Here is a 14,616-nt window from a genome sequence, read left to right on the forward strand (position 1 = left end):
TTCAACAAGTTGTGTTGGAGTTTCATACTCAAGAGTTGAATATATTTTTGGTGCATCATCTTCACAAGGTTAAGAGAGTGTTGTAATGAATCATGACTTTACAACACAAGAAAGCATAAATAATCATTTGTAATATTTGTTAGTTTGGCTATCCTAGGCTTTTCTTGTTATCATGAGCAGTATTAAACTTTGTTTGGCATCTTAGAAGTAGAAAACATTTATTCTGTATAGAGTCCCGCTCTTTTTTGGTATAGTCCTGAATTAGATGTGAACAAGAATTAGTACGTATATATGCACATTAGTGAATCTTTTGAAATTAATGAAATTAATTTGCACTTAGTCATAACTTTAGCACATGCTTGCATTATTAATCATAATATATATATCAAGAAATTCTACATTACGAGCTAGTTTATTTTCAATATTTTCAACTATTGAAGCTTCTACCATTGTGCCCGATGAAAAGAATTAGTATACATGCACGTAATGCTATTTTGGAATGAATGAAATTTAAAAGAATAATATTAGCGTAATAATGAGAATTGACTAATCAGAATAGTTTAATAAAGCTTGTATGCAAAAGCAAAAATTAATGAAAATTTAGTATTTTATAGGTAATTAATTGTCACGCAAGAATAAATACGTCGTGTCAAATATATGGCAAGCCATGTCAATATGAAATTTGGCCGAAATTTTGATTAATAACAAAATCAAATAAAATTAATAATTTAATATTCTCTTCGTCCCGCGAAGCTTGAACATCATTCCTTTTCAGGTTGTACCACGAAGCTTGAGCACTTTCCTTATATAACAAAAGTTTATCTCTTCATTCACCTTTTTACTTTTTCATTTACCACATTTAATATATAAAATATTAATTCCTTAAAATTAGTGTCCAAAATAAATTGCTCATGCTTCACGGGTCGAAGGGAGTAATTATTATGTTATAGTTTAAAGTTTATATGCAAAATTAAAATTGAATAAAAGTTTAGTATTTAATGGATATTTGAACCTTATACTATTAAATATATATGAACTCACGTTGCCACGTACCTACTGCAGCTATAAACTCTTTTTCTTCCACCTCAAAAAAAAAAAAAAAAAAGAGGTTGAAAAAAATAGATCAAATCTGAGACGAAATAAATAATAACATATGCCATATCACTATATCCTCCTTTCTTTCAAAGCAGGAACATGAATAATGATTCATGTCTTCTGACACTCACACCACCTAATTCTTTACGTAGAATCTATGTCTAATTATTAAACTTATCATGAATAATTCGTATATTGATACATAGGTCTACGACATACACGTACCGTACGATAATCATGGACATATTTATAAATACTTTTTGTCTTGGACATATTACAAATCCCCCTTTAAAATAATAGATCGTGACCACTATATTAAAATAGAAAACAAAATACATTAAGAATTTTATAATGCAAGATAAGTATATTTTTTTTATTTCATTCTTCGTCAAATATCCTACGACGTGTGAATTTTGAAGTTAAAAATGGAATATAAATTAAATGTGGTATACAGTTTGACATAAAAATAAAATAAAAGAATTTGACGGTCTCCACTATATACCTACTATAACTGAAACATTAATTTTCAAATCAGCTGTAAAATATAAAATATGCTAAATAAGTTTTGCGTCACTATTAAAATAATACTCCATCCAATACCCTTTCACCAAACAAGCGCGCGCACACACACTTTCGCCAACTTGTCATATAATTGAATGGATTATCGGTATGTATTGTTGAATTTTTTTATCTAATCTCAACTCCTAATTTATTCAGCACGTATTTCAGATAGGAGTAGGACCATGAGTTTTCCTCATCACAAAAAATAAAAATAAAAATCATTTTGTTAGATTATGAAGACACTCAAAGGGAATTAATTAGATAATTCAATCATGCTAGAAAAGTAAAATGCTAATTAATTTCAGACGTGTTATTAAATTAGTAATAATAACAGTCATTTGAGCTACTATTTCATTAAAAACAACAGATTTTATATGAAGCAAATAGGAGTATTACAAAAGAAGGCATTATTCGTTAAACTCTTTTTAGGTAAATCTAGGGAGAAGTAATTAATAAAAGGGCAAATTGTATGAAAATACCCCACTTTATACCAAAATCTGGTTTTTTGACAATCTTTTCAATTGTAGCAAAAATTTGAACTACCTTTCAATTTGTTGCAATTGACTTTCGGAGTAATTTTTTGGCCAACTTAATGCTGATGTGGATTCCTGTAAAGTTGATGTGGCATGCCTCGCCGGCTAATCAAACGACAACGTCTCTAATTACCTTAAACGATGTCGTTTTCCACGATTTTAAGCAAATTACAATTTCTAGTTTTATATATTTGTTGATTAGGGCTTCAAATGTCCTCATTTCTTGTCCCAAATTTTCTCATCTCAGTTGAAATTCTTGTTCCATAAATTTTCTAAAGAAAAAAAAAAACATATGAATTAAATAAAAGTAGCGCCTCTCCGGATTAGTCACACTATTTGAAGCCTGCAAGATGCACGGCTCTGGTTCTTCGCATCTGCAGAATTTTGGAGGTAAAGGGAAATTGTATGAGCTCAGTCGTCCCGTTTGAGAAGAAGAATCCACCAGTTCAAAGATTTTTGCTGCAAATGAGAATTTATGGAACAAGAATTTCAACTGAGATGAGAAAATTTGGGAGAAGAAATGAGGACATTTGAAGCCCTAATCGACAAATATATAAACTAGAAATTGTAATTTGCTTAAAATCGTGGAAAACGACATCGCTTAAGGTAATTAGAGACGTTGTCGTTTGATTAAGTTGGCCGGAAAATTACTCTAGAAGTCAATTGCAACAAATTGAAAGGTAGTTCAAATTTTTGCTACAATTAAAAAGATTGTCAAAAAACCAGATTTTGGTATAAAGTGGGGTATTTTCATGCAATTTGTCGTCCAGCGAGGCATGCCACATCAACTTTACGGGAATCCACATCAGCATTAAGTTGGCCGAAAAATTACTCCGGAAGTCAATTGCAACAAATTGAAAGGTAGTTCAAATTTTTGCTACAATTAAAAAGATTGTCAAAAAACCAAATTTTGGTATAAAGTGAGGTATTTTCATGCAATTTGCCCTTAATAAAATGAACCCCCAATCCCAAAAGACAAACACATAAGTTGATCTGAGATACGAATTTTGAAACCACAATTAAAAAGTTACACATACATCCAAAGTTGAGTAATAAAATAACAATAAACTTGTCACGCATCCTATACGAGAGAGAGAAGGTGGAGCAGAGAGGTTAGTGTCCATGCTCTCTTTTCTTCCCCACTACTGTTTTCACAAACCAACACATTTTTGTGGTTTTTAATAACAAGAATAGACCAACCAACATATTCCCAGATAAACTACATTTTCTTCACTTTTTCCATCTACTGATACCAATCTTGTGACATTTTCTGTCTTTTATGTCAAGATTATTTCTTCACTTCTGAAACTACAATAAAATAAATATAGTTTTTCTTTTATAAAAGTTGAACTCAAGATTACTTTCTTTTCCCCATTCTTTTGTATCTTTAAAGATATTGGCATAGAAAAGGCAGAGTTGAATTTTGAAGACTAATTGGGAGCCATTTTCTTCCAATTAACTTTCATGCAAATTTGTTTAACGACAGTTGACCTCATTATCTTTCTTCTTTACCTATAAACTCCCCAATCCTCGTGCTCTAGCATCTCCAAATCCACTCGCGTATACACAATCACGTAGAGAGAGAAAGCTGGGAGTTCTCTTGCCTGGAGAGAGAGAAAAACAGTTCTAAAATGGGCAATTCATTTGGGTGCTCCGCCTCTGGAGAGAGATTGGTGTCGGCTGCAAGAGATGGAGATTTTGTGGAGGCGAAGATTCTTTTGGAGTGGAATCCATGCCTTGCAAAGTACTCAACTTTTGGTGGCTTGAATTCCCCTCTTCATTTTGCTGCTGCTAAAGGCCACAATGAGGTTCACGAAAAGATCTTTTTTTTCTTTGAATTTGGGGAAATCCCATCGTTTTTTGCCCTTTTTCTAATCGGCCATTATCAATTTTAATTATCGTGTGGGAATGTTGTTTCTTGTGCCAATTTGTGGGTTTTGGATGTAACCTCTGATTAGTGGAGTTCTGAAATTTTAGATTGTGGCATTGTTGTTGGAGAATGGAGCTGATGTAAATTCGAGAAATTACTGTGGGCAGGTAAAAAAATTTCACTATTATTTTCATCCGTGCTTTCGATAATTCGAATGGAAGGTGAAATAGGAATGTCATAGATTTTACAAGGAATTCTGTATAACTATTTTTGTTGGAGATCAATTAATTTGTAAATATGATTGTGTAGATGAGAACTGAGGGGTATTACTGGTGGGTTTTATCTTTGATGAATTGATATTCGTTCCATCCTTTTTTTAAACTACATGTATAATTGCATCTGCAGACAGCTTTAATGCAAGCATGCCGATATGGACACTGGGAAGTTGTTCAAACTCTTATTCTTTTCAAATGCAATGTAAGTCTTCACATCGATAAACTTACTCCATTTTCTCTCGTTTCTATGTTAGGCAAATCTTGTATATAAATCTTCACATTCTAGATTTGATATGGGACCTTTTATTTGATAAACTCCGGGTGCTTGTCTACTTTCCTTAACCTCCTTTTAGGTTACTAGAGCAGATTATCTGAGTGGGAGGACTGCTCTCCATTTTGCAGCCGTCAATGGACACGTGCGATGTATGAGATTAGTGGTTGCTGATTTTGTTCCGAGTGCTCCTTATGATTCTTTGGATGTTCAAACAATAAGTGATGGTTCCAGTACTAAAACAAAGTTCGACCAGAGGTTTGTGTTTTACTACACGCAATTCAACCTTCTCCAAGCGTGTTGACATCGTGTATAGTTTCAATATTGAACTAAACGTGAGGCCTTATCTTAGTTCACATATTTTTTTCTATTTAAATAGACTCCACTCCCGTCAGAACTGCATTAGTTTAAGCAGGTCGACTAAATCTAAAAAGAAAATACTAGCATCTTTGAGGTTGCTGGTAGACAAATTTCTAATCCTATGGAAAATGGGAAAGATTGATCTTTTTTTTTTAAAAAAAAGAACCATCCAATGAAGATGGTTGGTCTAGCTGTTAGGATTTCGACAAGTGATGATGATGATCAAAATTCTGCGTTGACCTTTCATCTTGTTTGATTAATCACAATCACAAGAAGAATGAAGTTATAAGATACTACTATATACGTACTTCATTATAGATGGCAGAATGTGGAAGGTCTTTTGCTAGAACATTGGTCCGGTTAGGTTCTCTTAACTCCAAACTTAGCCTACTTTTAGATCAAAATGGTACGAGCTAAAGCGTAAACTTTTACCTTTTGCTTCATATACGTTGCCTAATTCTTTGACTGCAGTGCTCTCTCCAAGTTCGTAAACAAGGCTGCTGATGGTGGTATTACTGCACTTCATATGTCTGCCTTAAATGGATACTTAGACTGTGTGCAGCTCCTTCTTAACCTTCATGCAAATGTATCAGCGGTCACATTCCATTATGGAACATCAATGGATTTGATAGGTATGTAATTTTCTTCAGGGAAAGACCTCTTTTCATTACTACTTGATGCTATCTCGTTCGCACTTGTCAGGGGCTGGAAGCACTCCTTTGCACTATGCTGCTTGTGGTGGAAATCTAAAATGCTGCCAGATCCTTCTTGCAAGAGGTGCTAGTCGTTTAGCATTAAACTGCAACGGGTAATGCTCTGTTAATATACTACTTCAAGACTTGATCATGTACCTGGTCTTGCACTACATGTCATGAACTCTCTTCTGTTTCAGTTGGCTTCCACTTGATGTTGCAAGGATGTGGGGCCGCCATTGGCTTGAGCCGCTGCTCAACCCTAATTCAGATCTGCCAATCCCAACGTTTCCTCCTTCTAATTATTTATCGTTGCCACTCATGAGCGTGCTAAATATAGCAAGGTATGATGCAACATAATGTGACTCCATCTAGAATTATTATCTTCTTTTATATGTGAAAAATGGTTGTAATTGTTTCCCTTTAATAATATCATCGATACGGACCTTGAAAATTGCAGAGACTACGGGTTGCAACCATCAGCTAGTGCTTATGATGATGCTGAAATTTGTGCTGTCTGCTTGGAGAGACCATGTATTATAGCTGCTGAAGGTGCTCTCTTTCCCTTGAAATCGCGAATATATTCTGATCAACCCCTTGTTCTTCTGTTTTTATCGTTTTATTATTTATTTGTTCAAAAAAACATTTTCATTTTTGTTCATTGCTGTACTGTTGGAGCATCAGAGTGCAAAAATGTGGCGGTTTAGTGTTTTTACTCTGTTATCAACTAGATAGCTGTTGCGGATTATCTTACTCTAAAAGCATCAAGGCAATCAGCTTCATTGTTTCAATAAACTAGATTTATGGCAAATATTGAAATCTTGATTTTCAGTAGTAACGAAGTGGAATATTTGGCATTGCAGGTTGTGGGCATGAACTCTGCGTAAGATGTGCTCTGTACCTTTGCTCAACCAGCAACATTCCTTCAGAATCATCAACGCCACCCGGTTCGATCCCCTGCCCACTCTGTCGACATGGCATTGTATCTTTCGTCAAGTTGCCTGGCTCTTCAACCAAGGAGTTCAAACTACCGTTATCGCTCAGCTTGTGCACACCCTGCGTGCTTCACCACCACCGGGAAGAAGATGAATCCGAAGCTGCTGGCTCGCCAGATACGAGAAAGAGACGCTCAGACTCTGTTTCATCCGATATTTCCTGCCCCGTGACCTGCAGCCCATTTCCTTCCCTTGTGCTGCCTCTGTGCACGTGCAACGAGGGACCCTGCCCCAGATTCGATTCAGGAGAAAACGATCCCCAACAACGCTCACCCTCGAACGAGCAGGGGAAAACGGAAGGAATGAGATTGGAGAAAACTACATGTTCAAGCATGTTCTGGGGTAGGAGAAGCTGCAGCAGGGAGCATCAGTGCAATGCTGAAATCAATGCTTTAGAAACGTAGGAGCTTGTGTAAATCTCATAATAGCCGCAGATTGGTTTGACTACAATTCATTACTTTTTCAAAGTCTTGTTTCATCAAATTTTATTCTAGATTTCATATGTTAATAGACATTGCAAGTAAAAGGATGACACGTATGAATCAAGAAACAGTAAGAGTTTTGAATAAGTAGAAGCAACAACGACAAGCAAAACAGTGATAGCATTATCAGTATAGTGACTCATGAAATGAGGGGACCACACAACATCATACAAATCTGGTACAAATGTATCTACTTCTTATTATAAGATCACCAGAAACCTTAAACACATCAAAAAGGTTGGTGGGGACCAACTAATAGTTCCCAAGACATTGTAAATTTTAATTGTCAGAAATCATAAAAATATAATGAAAACAGAACATGGGTGTGTACTAGTGTTTGAGTAAAGAGAATAACAGACTTATACAGTTATTGATCCATGGTAGTTTATTGGTTGTTTAGTTGAGTTAGGTTCATCTTCTTCTGCAGGCAGTCTCTCTTTGTGCATTGAAATAGACTGCAGCAACCGGCAAACCTAAGCCATTCTCTTCTGCAAAGGCCCTTGTGTTGAAACAATCTCTTGAAGCTGGCGGCCTCACAGTTTGCCTCCCTCTCTGCTTGAACAACACGAACACGTAGCGATGGATGCCGATCACTGGCTTTGGAGCCTCATAGCTCACAGTCTCCCTCCCTGGTAAGAAATCAATCAATCTTGAAAATGATTTTTTATTTTTTTTTGGGATAAATTTATGCTATGCAACAGTCAGTTTAACTTTTGGAAATGAGTGATTTGCCATTTCTATTTGAGGTTTGAGATTCGTACCAAAAGATGCATCAGTGGTGCCTGGAATATCTGTAACTATCCTGAAACAAATAAAAAAAATGAAATCATAAGTTTGAGGTATAAGTGAAAACATAATAAAGTTGATGTGATACAAACCAGTGAAGATGCTCCCTCAAGTATGGATCACTAGGGCCTGGAACATCAGGATCAGTCATGACCTACAAAAAGCCATGCAAACATATATAAAATGTAAAACACAGAGAAATGATATGTAATGAAGCATACAAGAGTGTAAGCAGCTCTCATGTCTTCTCCACCAATATCGACTCGTGGTTTAGCCATAATGACAGCAGGCATGAGCTCATGGCCATTGCAGACTTGCTTGTTGCTGTTGTATGTTACAATCAGCTTCACACAAGGTACGAAGTTGTCGACAACTTCTCCCACAACTCTGCCTACGGAGAGAGAGTCTAGCAACCTCGACATTATGCAAGAATTGAGAATGCCAGCTGCAGCTAAGTTTGTTTTGTTTTGTTTTTGTGTTGTGAGAGATGTTGAAGTTGTGAGGGGGCTTTTTATAGTGAAGTGGAGGGCTAGGATTTGAAGTTGAAAAGATTCTTAGGAATCTCTGCATGCATACAAAAAAGGTGTCTATGTGCTCAACAAAACATGCCTGATAGAACTTTGCTACTGAGCTGGGAAAGCAGATGATGCCAATTAATCAACTTTTGGGAGAAGGAGGCACATGGAATAGACCATTTCTTCAATTTCCACTTCTTAATTACTAGGAATCAACTCTCATATATCTATATTATACTAGTATTTTATAAATATCATTTTTAATTTGAAATCAATTTCAAGTTGATTTGGACGGCAATTTTGTAGTTTCATTCAAAATAATGGCTGATTATTATGTGAAGCAAAAAAATTGCTCTTTTTTTATTCCTTTTTCTATAATTCCTTTTTTTCTCAAAATCATGCTATTTTGTTTAGAAAATTATGTGACATAAGCAGCCTCCTGAAATGAAGATTGCGACACGAGCTTTAATTTGATATATGTTATATATAAAAAAAATAAAATAAACAAATTATAGACATTTAAAAAGTCGAAACGAATTATATATATATACACATACAATTTATAATATGTATTTGTCCTCAATCTTATCGTTTTTCAATTTTATCTTGTTTTCTTTCTTTTCTTTTTAAATTATGTATTTTTATTTATTTTAAATAAAACATTATTATGGAATAATACCATATTGCATATTACTATAATTTATTTTAAGAAACACTATATCCATATATAATTTCATTTAACATATTTATATTTTAAAATGTTTTAATTAGATATATAGGAGAGGTTCAATTATGAACCACTAAATAAAATAAGAACGTATAACTATTTTCAGCCCTTTTGATGGATGAATGCATCACTTGGTTTGAATCTTGAATTGAAGGGAATGATTTTTTTTCAAGTGCATTAAATTTACAATAGATACAATAATTTTAATGGTTCTCTCGTTCTTACAAAAATTATACTCCCTTCGTCCTATTAATCTTGTCATGTTTTTCTTTTTAGGTTGTCCTATTGATCTTGTCTTGTTTCTATATTTGGTAATAATTTTACACTATAAATAATACGGCCTCACACTTTTACTACACTAATTATACTCTCCTTAATAACTGTGCTCAAAAGAAATGGGACAAACCTAAGGGGACAGAAGGAGTAATTCTCACTGAAACCGCACCTATATATATAGGGTTAGGTTCTATGGAGAAATTAAGTTTTTTTCTGAAAGTTAGGAACGTTGAACATGTCAATAGTTTTTTATGAACATAACAATAATTTTATTGAACGTTTGGGGATCGACCTGAAGTGCGAAATTATAAACAAATACATTTTTTCAACAAATACGTCTGTTCATAAAAATTACTGACTTGCTCATCACAATTATTTATATGTTCATCAAAATTTGGACACGAGATTTATTTTTAATTCTGGACCGCTTGATGGATCGTGATCAATGGATGTGGTTCTTTTTCACTTCTTTAAATATTTATCTTTTTCAATAAAACTTTGTCCTATATATATACACACGTATGTATAATTATAACTATTTTCGTACTTCACATGTTGCCTATTCTAATTTAATTGAATTCATTCGCAACTTTCTTTATCAACCCTCTATCCCATCAACAGTATTTTTCTTTTCTTTTTACAAAGAATTGATAATAGAAGTTGAATAGAGATTGCCAAATTATTACTCAAACTCAATGTGACAAAATCTTGAATTTTCATAGGCTCATGTGATTGAGTAATTCAACCATTGATTTGTTGCAAGTGCTATTTGTTGACCTTCCTATTAGAATTGAGAGTTTGCCATTTCCAAAGCATTCTAGAAATAAAATACAAAATGTCAGTGGGTGATTGGTTGGAGGAGAATTTGGAATATAACTTTTGGCACTATAATATAATATCTTGAGCAAATGGGAATTCAACTTTTGAGGTGCTTCTCTAAATACAATACACATGAGAAGGGAAAAAATAAAATTAAACTTATCATCGATGCTTGGGACGTGTATTAATTCAGACAAAAGGGATTAGAAGTGTCTTATCCTTGCAAGGATGCTTTGCCTGAAATGGAATGACTATACATTTTATGGAAATTCTTTGATTAATTTACTACAAGTAGAGCATGTGGTTATCAATCATATGGTTTCCTCTTGTGAAGTTATATATTGTTATTTTATTCTTTAAAAAGTAAGTTTAATGTCCCATTGCATTTTTATTTATATATATATGTATTGTATATCTCTTTTTGGAAATTATTATCCTTACTTTCAGCATAGAATTTTGGATTAAATATAGAAATATGCATTTTGTTTTGTTTTTGTGAATGTACGGAACATATAAGTGAGAGTATTTTGTGAAACTGTCTCACGAGGCAAAATATATGAGATGTTACTTATACCTAAATTCGAACATCAATAAATTATAAATTATAAATTATAAAGGGGATCTTGTGTTGTGAATTGTCTCATTGTGAGTCGATTAAGATATAAATTCAAATATATATTTATAATTATAAATACCAATAAAATTACAAATATGCCATTGGAGTATGGTCTGAATATGAATATTGACCCGTCTCACAATGACCTCTTGTAATAAATAGACTTTAATGACTTACCTTTGCTGTTTGAGCTAGACATCATAAGCAATAAATTTATAGAACTATCTTCTTTTACATCCTTTGCACTAAACAATAAATTTATAGAACTATCTTTCTATGTTTTCTAAAATTTATGATAAATTTAATAAGAATTGAATAAGGATACACTTCATAAACCAGAGAGGCCTTCTAGTGTTTGCCACAATTAGCTACATATGTATAGAAAAGAGGTTTTGGAAGAATATTTGAGACTGTTCATGATCATTCTTTTAGAAGACTTTCTTTTCACAGGGGGTGCATGGTTTCTAGACCATCTATTTTAGTAGAGAGGATAAATTTTTTACTTCCTCACAAACATGGGAAACATATTACACTTAACCTTTGATTTGTGGGTAAAAAACAAATATTTCGTTCGGAAAATGCCAGAAGTCTCTATCTCAAAGTATATCCAACAACTGTCTTACTATATAGACACATATGTAAAATAAAAAATAATGAACAAAGTCTTTCGGATTTGCAAGATGTTTCTTGACTTCATTGACCTAATAAATTATCCAAATACCCATAGCTATATAATAGAAATGATAATAATTAAATTATTGAAGCACCTCTTATGAGTTATGACAAATTTTACTATTTGATAAAAGCACAGAAAATATATTTGCCTTTTGCCCTAGATCTATAAGATAGATCAAATTGTTTCATATTATGTTGTCACAGTATGAGCATCTTTAGGAACGTATGATAAATTTTACTATTTGTTAAAAGCACAGAAAATATATTTGCCTTTTTTTTTTTTTGATCAGAAAATAATTAAAAAAAAATAGAACAGGTACCAGAAGTACCTAAAGTTTAATACAAGAAGAGAGGAGGAAGTCTCCGGCACACCACATCTCAAAACTAACTTCTTCCTCAAAAAGCTTGAAAGCTTTGCTCCAACTCCAAAGCCTTCCTTTCACTTCCAACACCAGATTTTGCACCTCCCACGTTTTCCCTTCGAACCTACCTTCATTCCTTTTTTTCCAAAGGACCCAAACAGTACACAACCAAAGAGACTTAAGAATTTTCCTACTCCTTTTACCTCTCCCCAGGTGACTGAACCTCGTGTAGTGTTGGACGGCCTGACCGTGCTGGTACCGATCCATCTGAGAATAGCATCCCACACCATCTCCACTTTCGCATAATTGAGGAAAAGATGTGAAATCGTCTCCTCCCTCGAAATACACGAGGTGCACCACGATTCTTCAACTGTAATAGCAACGTTTCTTTTGATGAGGTTGTCGGTCGTGGCCAGCCTATTTCTAAGGCAGCTCCATGCTGTCACCTTCGCCTTATGTGGGGCCGGTGCTTCCCAGATACTTGCAAGCTCCGCAGTTGAGACTTGAACAGCTTGTACACCTCCCCTCCTTGCCGCAATAGTGTCGTAGGCTGTTTTGGTCGTGTATTCCCCATGCTTGGACGCCTTCCAACACCATTTGTCTTCCTTTCCTGGGCAAAGTGCAACAACAGAAATGAGCTCAATAAGATCATTGACTAACCCCTTCTCCCATTCGAATAACTCTCTTCTCCATTGAAAAACCCAAACCCATCTTCCATCCTCCCATCTCCCCGACTCTTCGATTGTCACCTCCGTATTTGCACGCAGGCGGTATAACCTTGGAAAGGCAAACCGCAGCGGTTTTCCCCCCACCCACCAATCAACCCACAACTTCGTGTCTCTACCATTACCCACAGAACGAGATAAATTCTCGAAAAGCCACCCCTCATTCAGCCCCCCCCCCCCCGCCAGAATTTTCGGCCACCACCCACCGCCTCCCCTTTTACACGACAGCCCCCCTTCCCCCCAAAGCACCTGCCCATGAATCGACCGGACCACCCTTGCCCAAAGCGCCTCACCTCCCACTAGGATCCTCCACAACCACTTCATTAACAAAGCCTGATTGAACCACTCAAGGTTCCGAAAACCCAGCCCACCCTCTTCTTTTTTGGAACACAATTCTTTCCATTTGACCCACGCAATATAGCTCGAATCTCCCCCACCCCTCCCCCCCACAAGAATTTGCAAAAAATCGACACCAGACATCTCACCACAGTTTTAGGAACGAAAGAAAAAGAAAGCTGATAAAGAGGGATTGCATGAAGGACGGCTTTGACCAGAGTAATGCGCCCGGCGAGCGAGAGTTTTATCTTAGCCCACCCACCAATCTTCTTTCGAATTTTATCGACAATTCTGTTCCAGTCGACAATGCTGTTTGCTCGACCCCCACTTTGATTCCAAGATACTTTATAGGAAGGTCATCCATCTTGCATTGCAGCACCTCTGCCATCCGACTCACCTGTGACTCCTCCACCCCAATCCCAACCAGGCTGCAATTCGAAAAATTAACTTCAAGGCCTGAGGAGAACTGAAAAAGATGCAGGATATCCTTCACCACTTTCGCATTGCCATCCTTTTCATCGAAAATGAAGATGGTATCGTCCGCATACTGTAAATGGGAGACACCAATCTTATATTTGCCGACCACAACTACCGACAACCATTGTCTCTCCACAGCTCTTTCAACCAAGGCGTGAAGACCTTCCGCAGCGATAAGAAAAAGAAAGGGAGACAATAGATCCCCTTGACGCAGCCCTCTTTCCAAAGCAAATTCGCCCGACGGAGATCCATTCACCAGGACGTTAGTCGAAGCCGAGGAAAGACAACCCTTGATCCACCTCCTCCAAATTGGATCAAAATTGAAAAGGCCAAGCATAGTGTCAATAAAGTCCCATTCAACTGAATTGTAGGCCTTAGCGAAGTCGATCTTGAAAAAAAACCGACCCAATCTTTTCTTCTTTGCTTCTGCAATCAGCTTGTTCAAAATCACTACTCCATCCAATATAAGGCGTCCGCTGATAAAGGCACTTTGATTATCCGAAATGATGGAGCCCACAACCTTTTTCATTCTCCCGGCGAGAATTTTCGCAATGATTTTATACAAGCTATTAATCAGTGAAATTGGTCTGAACTCCTGGATCGTACTCGCCTCCTCTGTTTTTGGGATGAGGACGATGAACGATGAGTTGCTCCCTCGAGGTAATCTCCCATGCAAATGAAACTCTTTCAGGACTTGTACCAAATCCTCCTTCACAGTCCCCCATGCAAAATATATTTGCCTTTTACCTTAGACTAGATCTATAAGAGCATTCACAGTGGTTGAGTAAGCTCCTTACTCAATAGAGTGAGGGGCCACTTATGAGTTAAAAAGCTCATAGTGAGGTGACTCATTTTCTTACTCATTCTCTTTGGTTTTGATTTTTATATTTTTCATTTAATTTTAATTGCACCAATTTAAATAACACAATTACTTAAAATTAAAATTGCATTAATTTAAATTACTAAAATTTAAATATAAATTTATTTTTATTAATTTATATCTTCATTTATTTTGAAATTTTATAAAATTCAATATTAAATATGATGTATTATTGATAAAGATCTTAATCTTTAGTATATATCAATCTTAATATTGATATATATCAATCTTCAATGGCCAATAAAATCGTGTCATGTCAACTCTAGGCCCATAATCATGCGGGCTCAG

General features: G+C 35.4%; 2 protein-coding genes across 3 annotated transcripts; one reads left to right on the forward strand and one right to left on the reverse strand.

Annotated features, from left to right (window-relative positions):
- The first annotated feature begins 3,277 nt into the window (after positions 1 to 3,277).
- Positions 3,278 to 7,160, forward strand: LOC131014573 (E3 ubiquitin-protein ligase XBAT33-like). 2 transcript variants are annotated; one of them, XM_057942584.1, is made up of 9 exons: positions 3,278 to 3,997; positions 4,167 to 4,226; positions 4,465 to 4,536; positions 4,688 to 4,863; positions 5,437 to 5,597; positions 5,668 to 5,773; positions 5,858 to 6,001; positions 6,118 to 6,209; positions 6,521 to 7,160. In XM_057942584.1, the coding sequence occupies exons 1-9, from the start codon at positions 3,821 to 3,823 to the stop codon at positions 7,054 to 7,056; spliced, it is 1,524 nt and encodes a 507-aa protein (XP_057798567.1). In that variant the 5' UTR covers positions 3,278 to 3,820; the 3' UTR covers positions 7,057 to 7,160. The 2 variants fall into 2 exon arrangements, with proteins under 2 accessions (XP_057798567.1, XP_057798568.1); XM_057942585.1 differs by having other exon boundaries at positions 3,980 to 3,997; positions 4,737 to 4,863.
- Positions 7,161 to 7,239: 79 nt separating this feature from the next.
- On the reverse strand, positions 7,240 to 8,649 carry LOC131014574 (CEN-like protein 1). Its single transcript, XM_057942586.1, has 4 exons — positions 8,142 to 8,649; positions 8,013 to 8,074; positions 7,896 to 7,936; positions 7,240 to 7,763 (listed from the first exon to the last, which is right to left on the reverse strand). The coding sequence occupies exons 1-4, from the start codon at positions 8,340 to 8,342 to the stop codon at positions 7,546 to 7,548; spliced, it is 522 nt and encodes a 173-aa protein (XP_057798569.1). The 5' UTR covers positions 8,343 to 8,649; the 3' UTR covers positions 7,240 to 7,545.
- Positions 8,650 to 14,616: the final 5,967 nt, after the last annotated feature.

The sequence above is a fragment of the Salvia miltiorrhiza genome, chromosome 3 (genome assembly GCF_028751815.1).
Source record: "Salvia miltiorrhiza cultivar Shanhuang (shh) chromosome 3, IMPLAD_Smil_shh, whole genome shotgun sequence".
NCBI lineage: Eukaryota > Viridiplantae > Streptophyta > Magnoliopsida > Lamiales > Lamiaceae > Salvia > Salvia miltiorrhiza.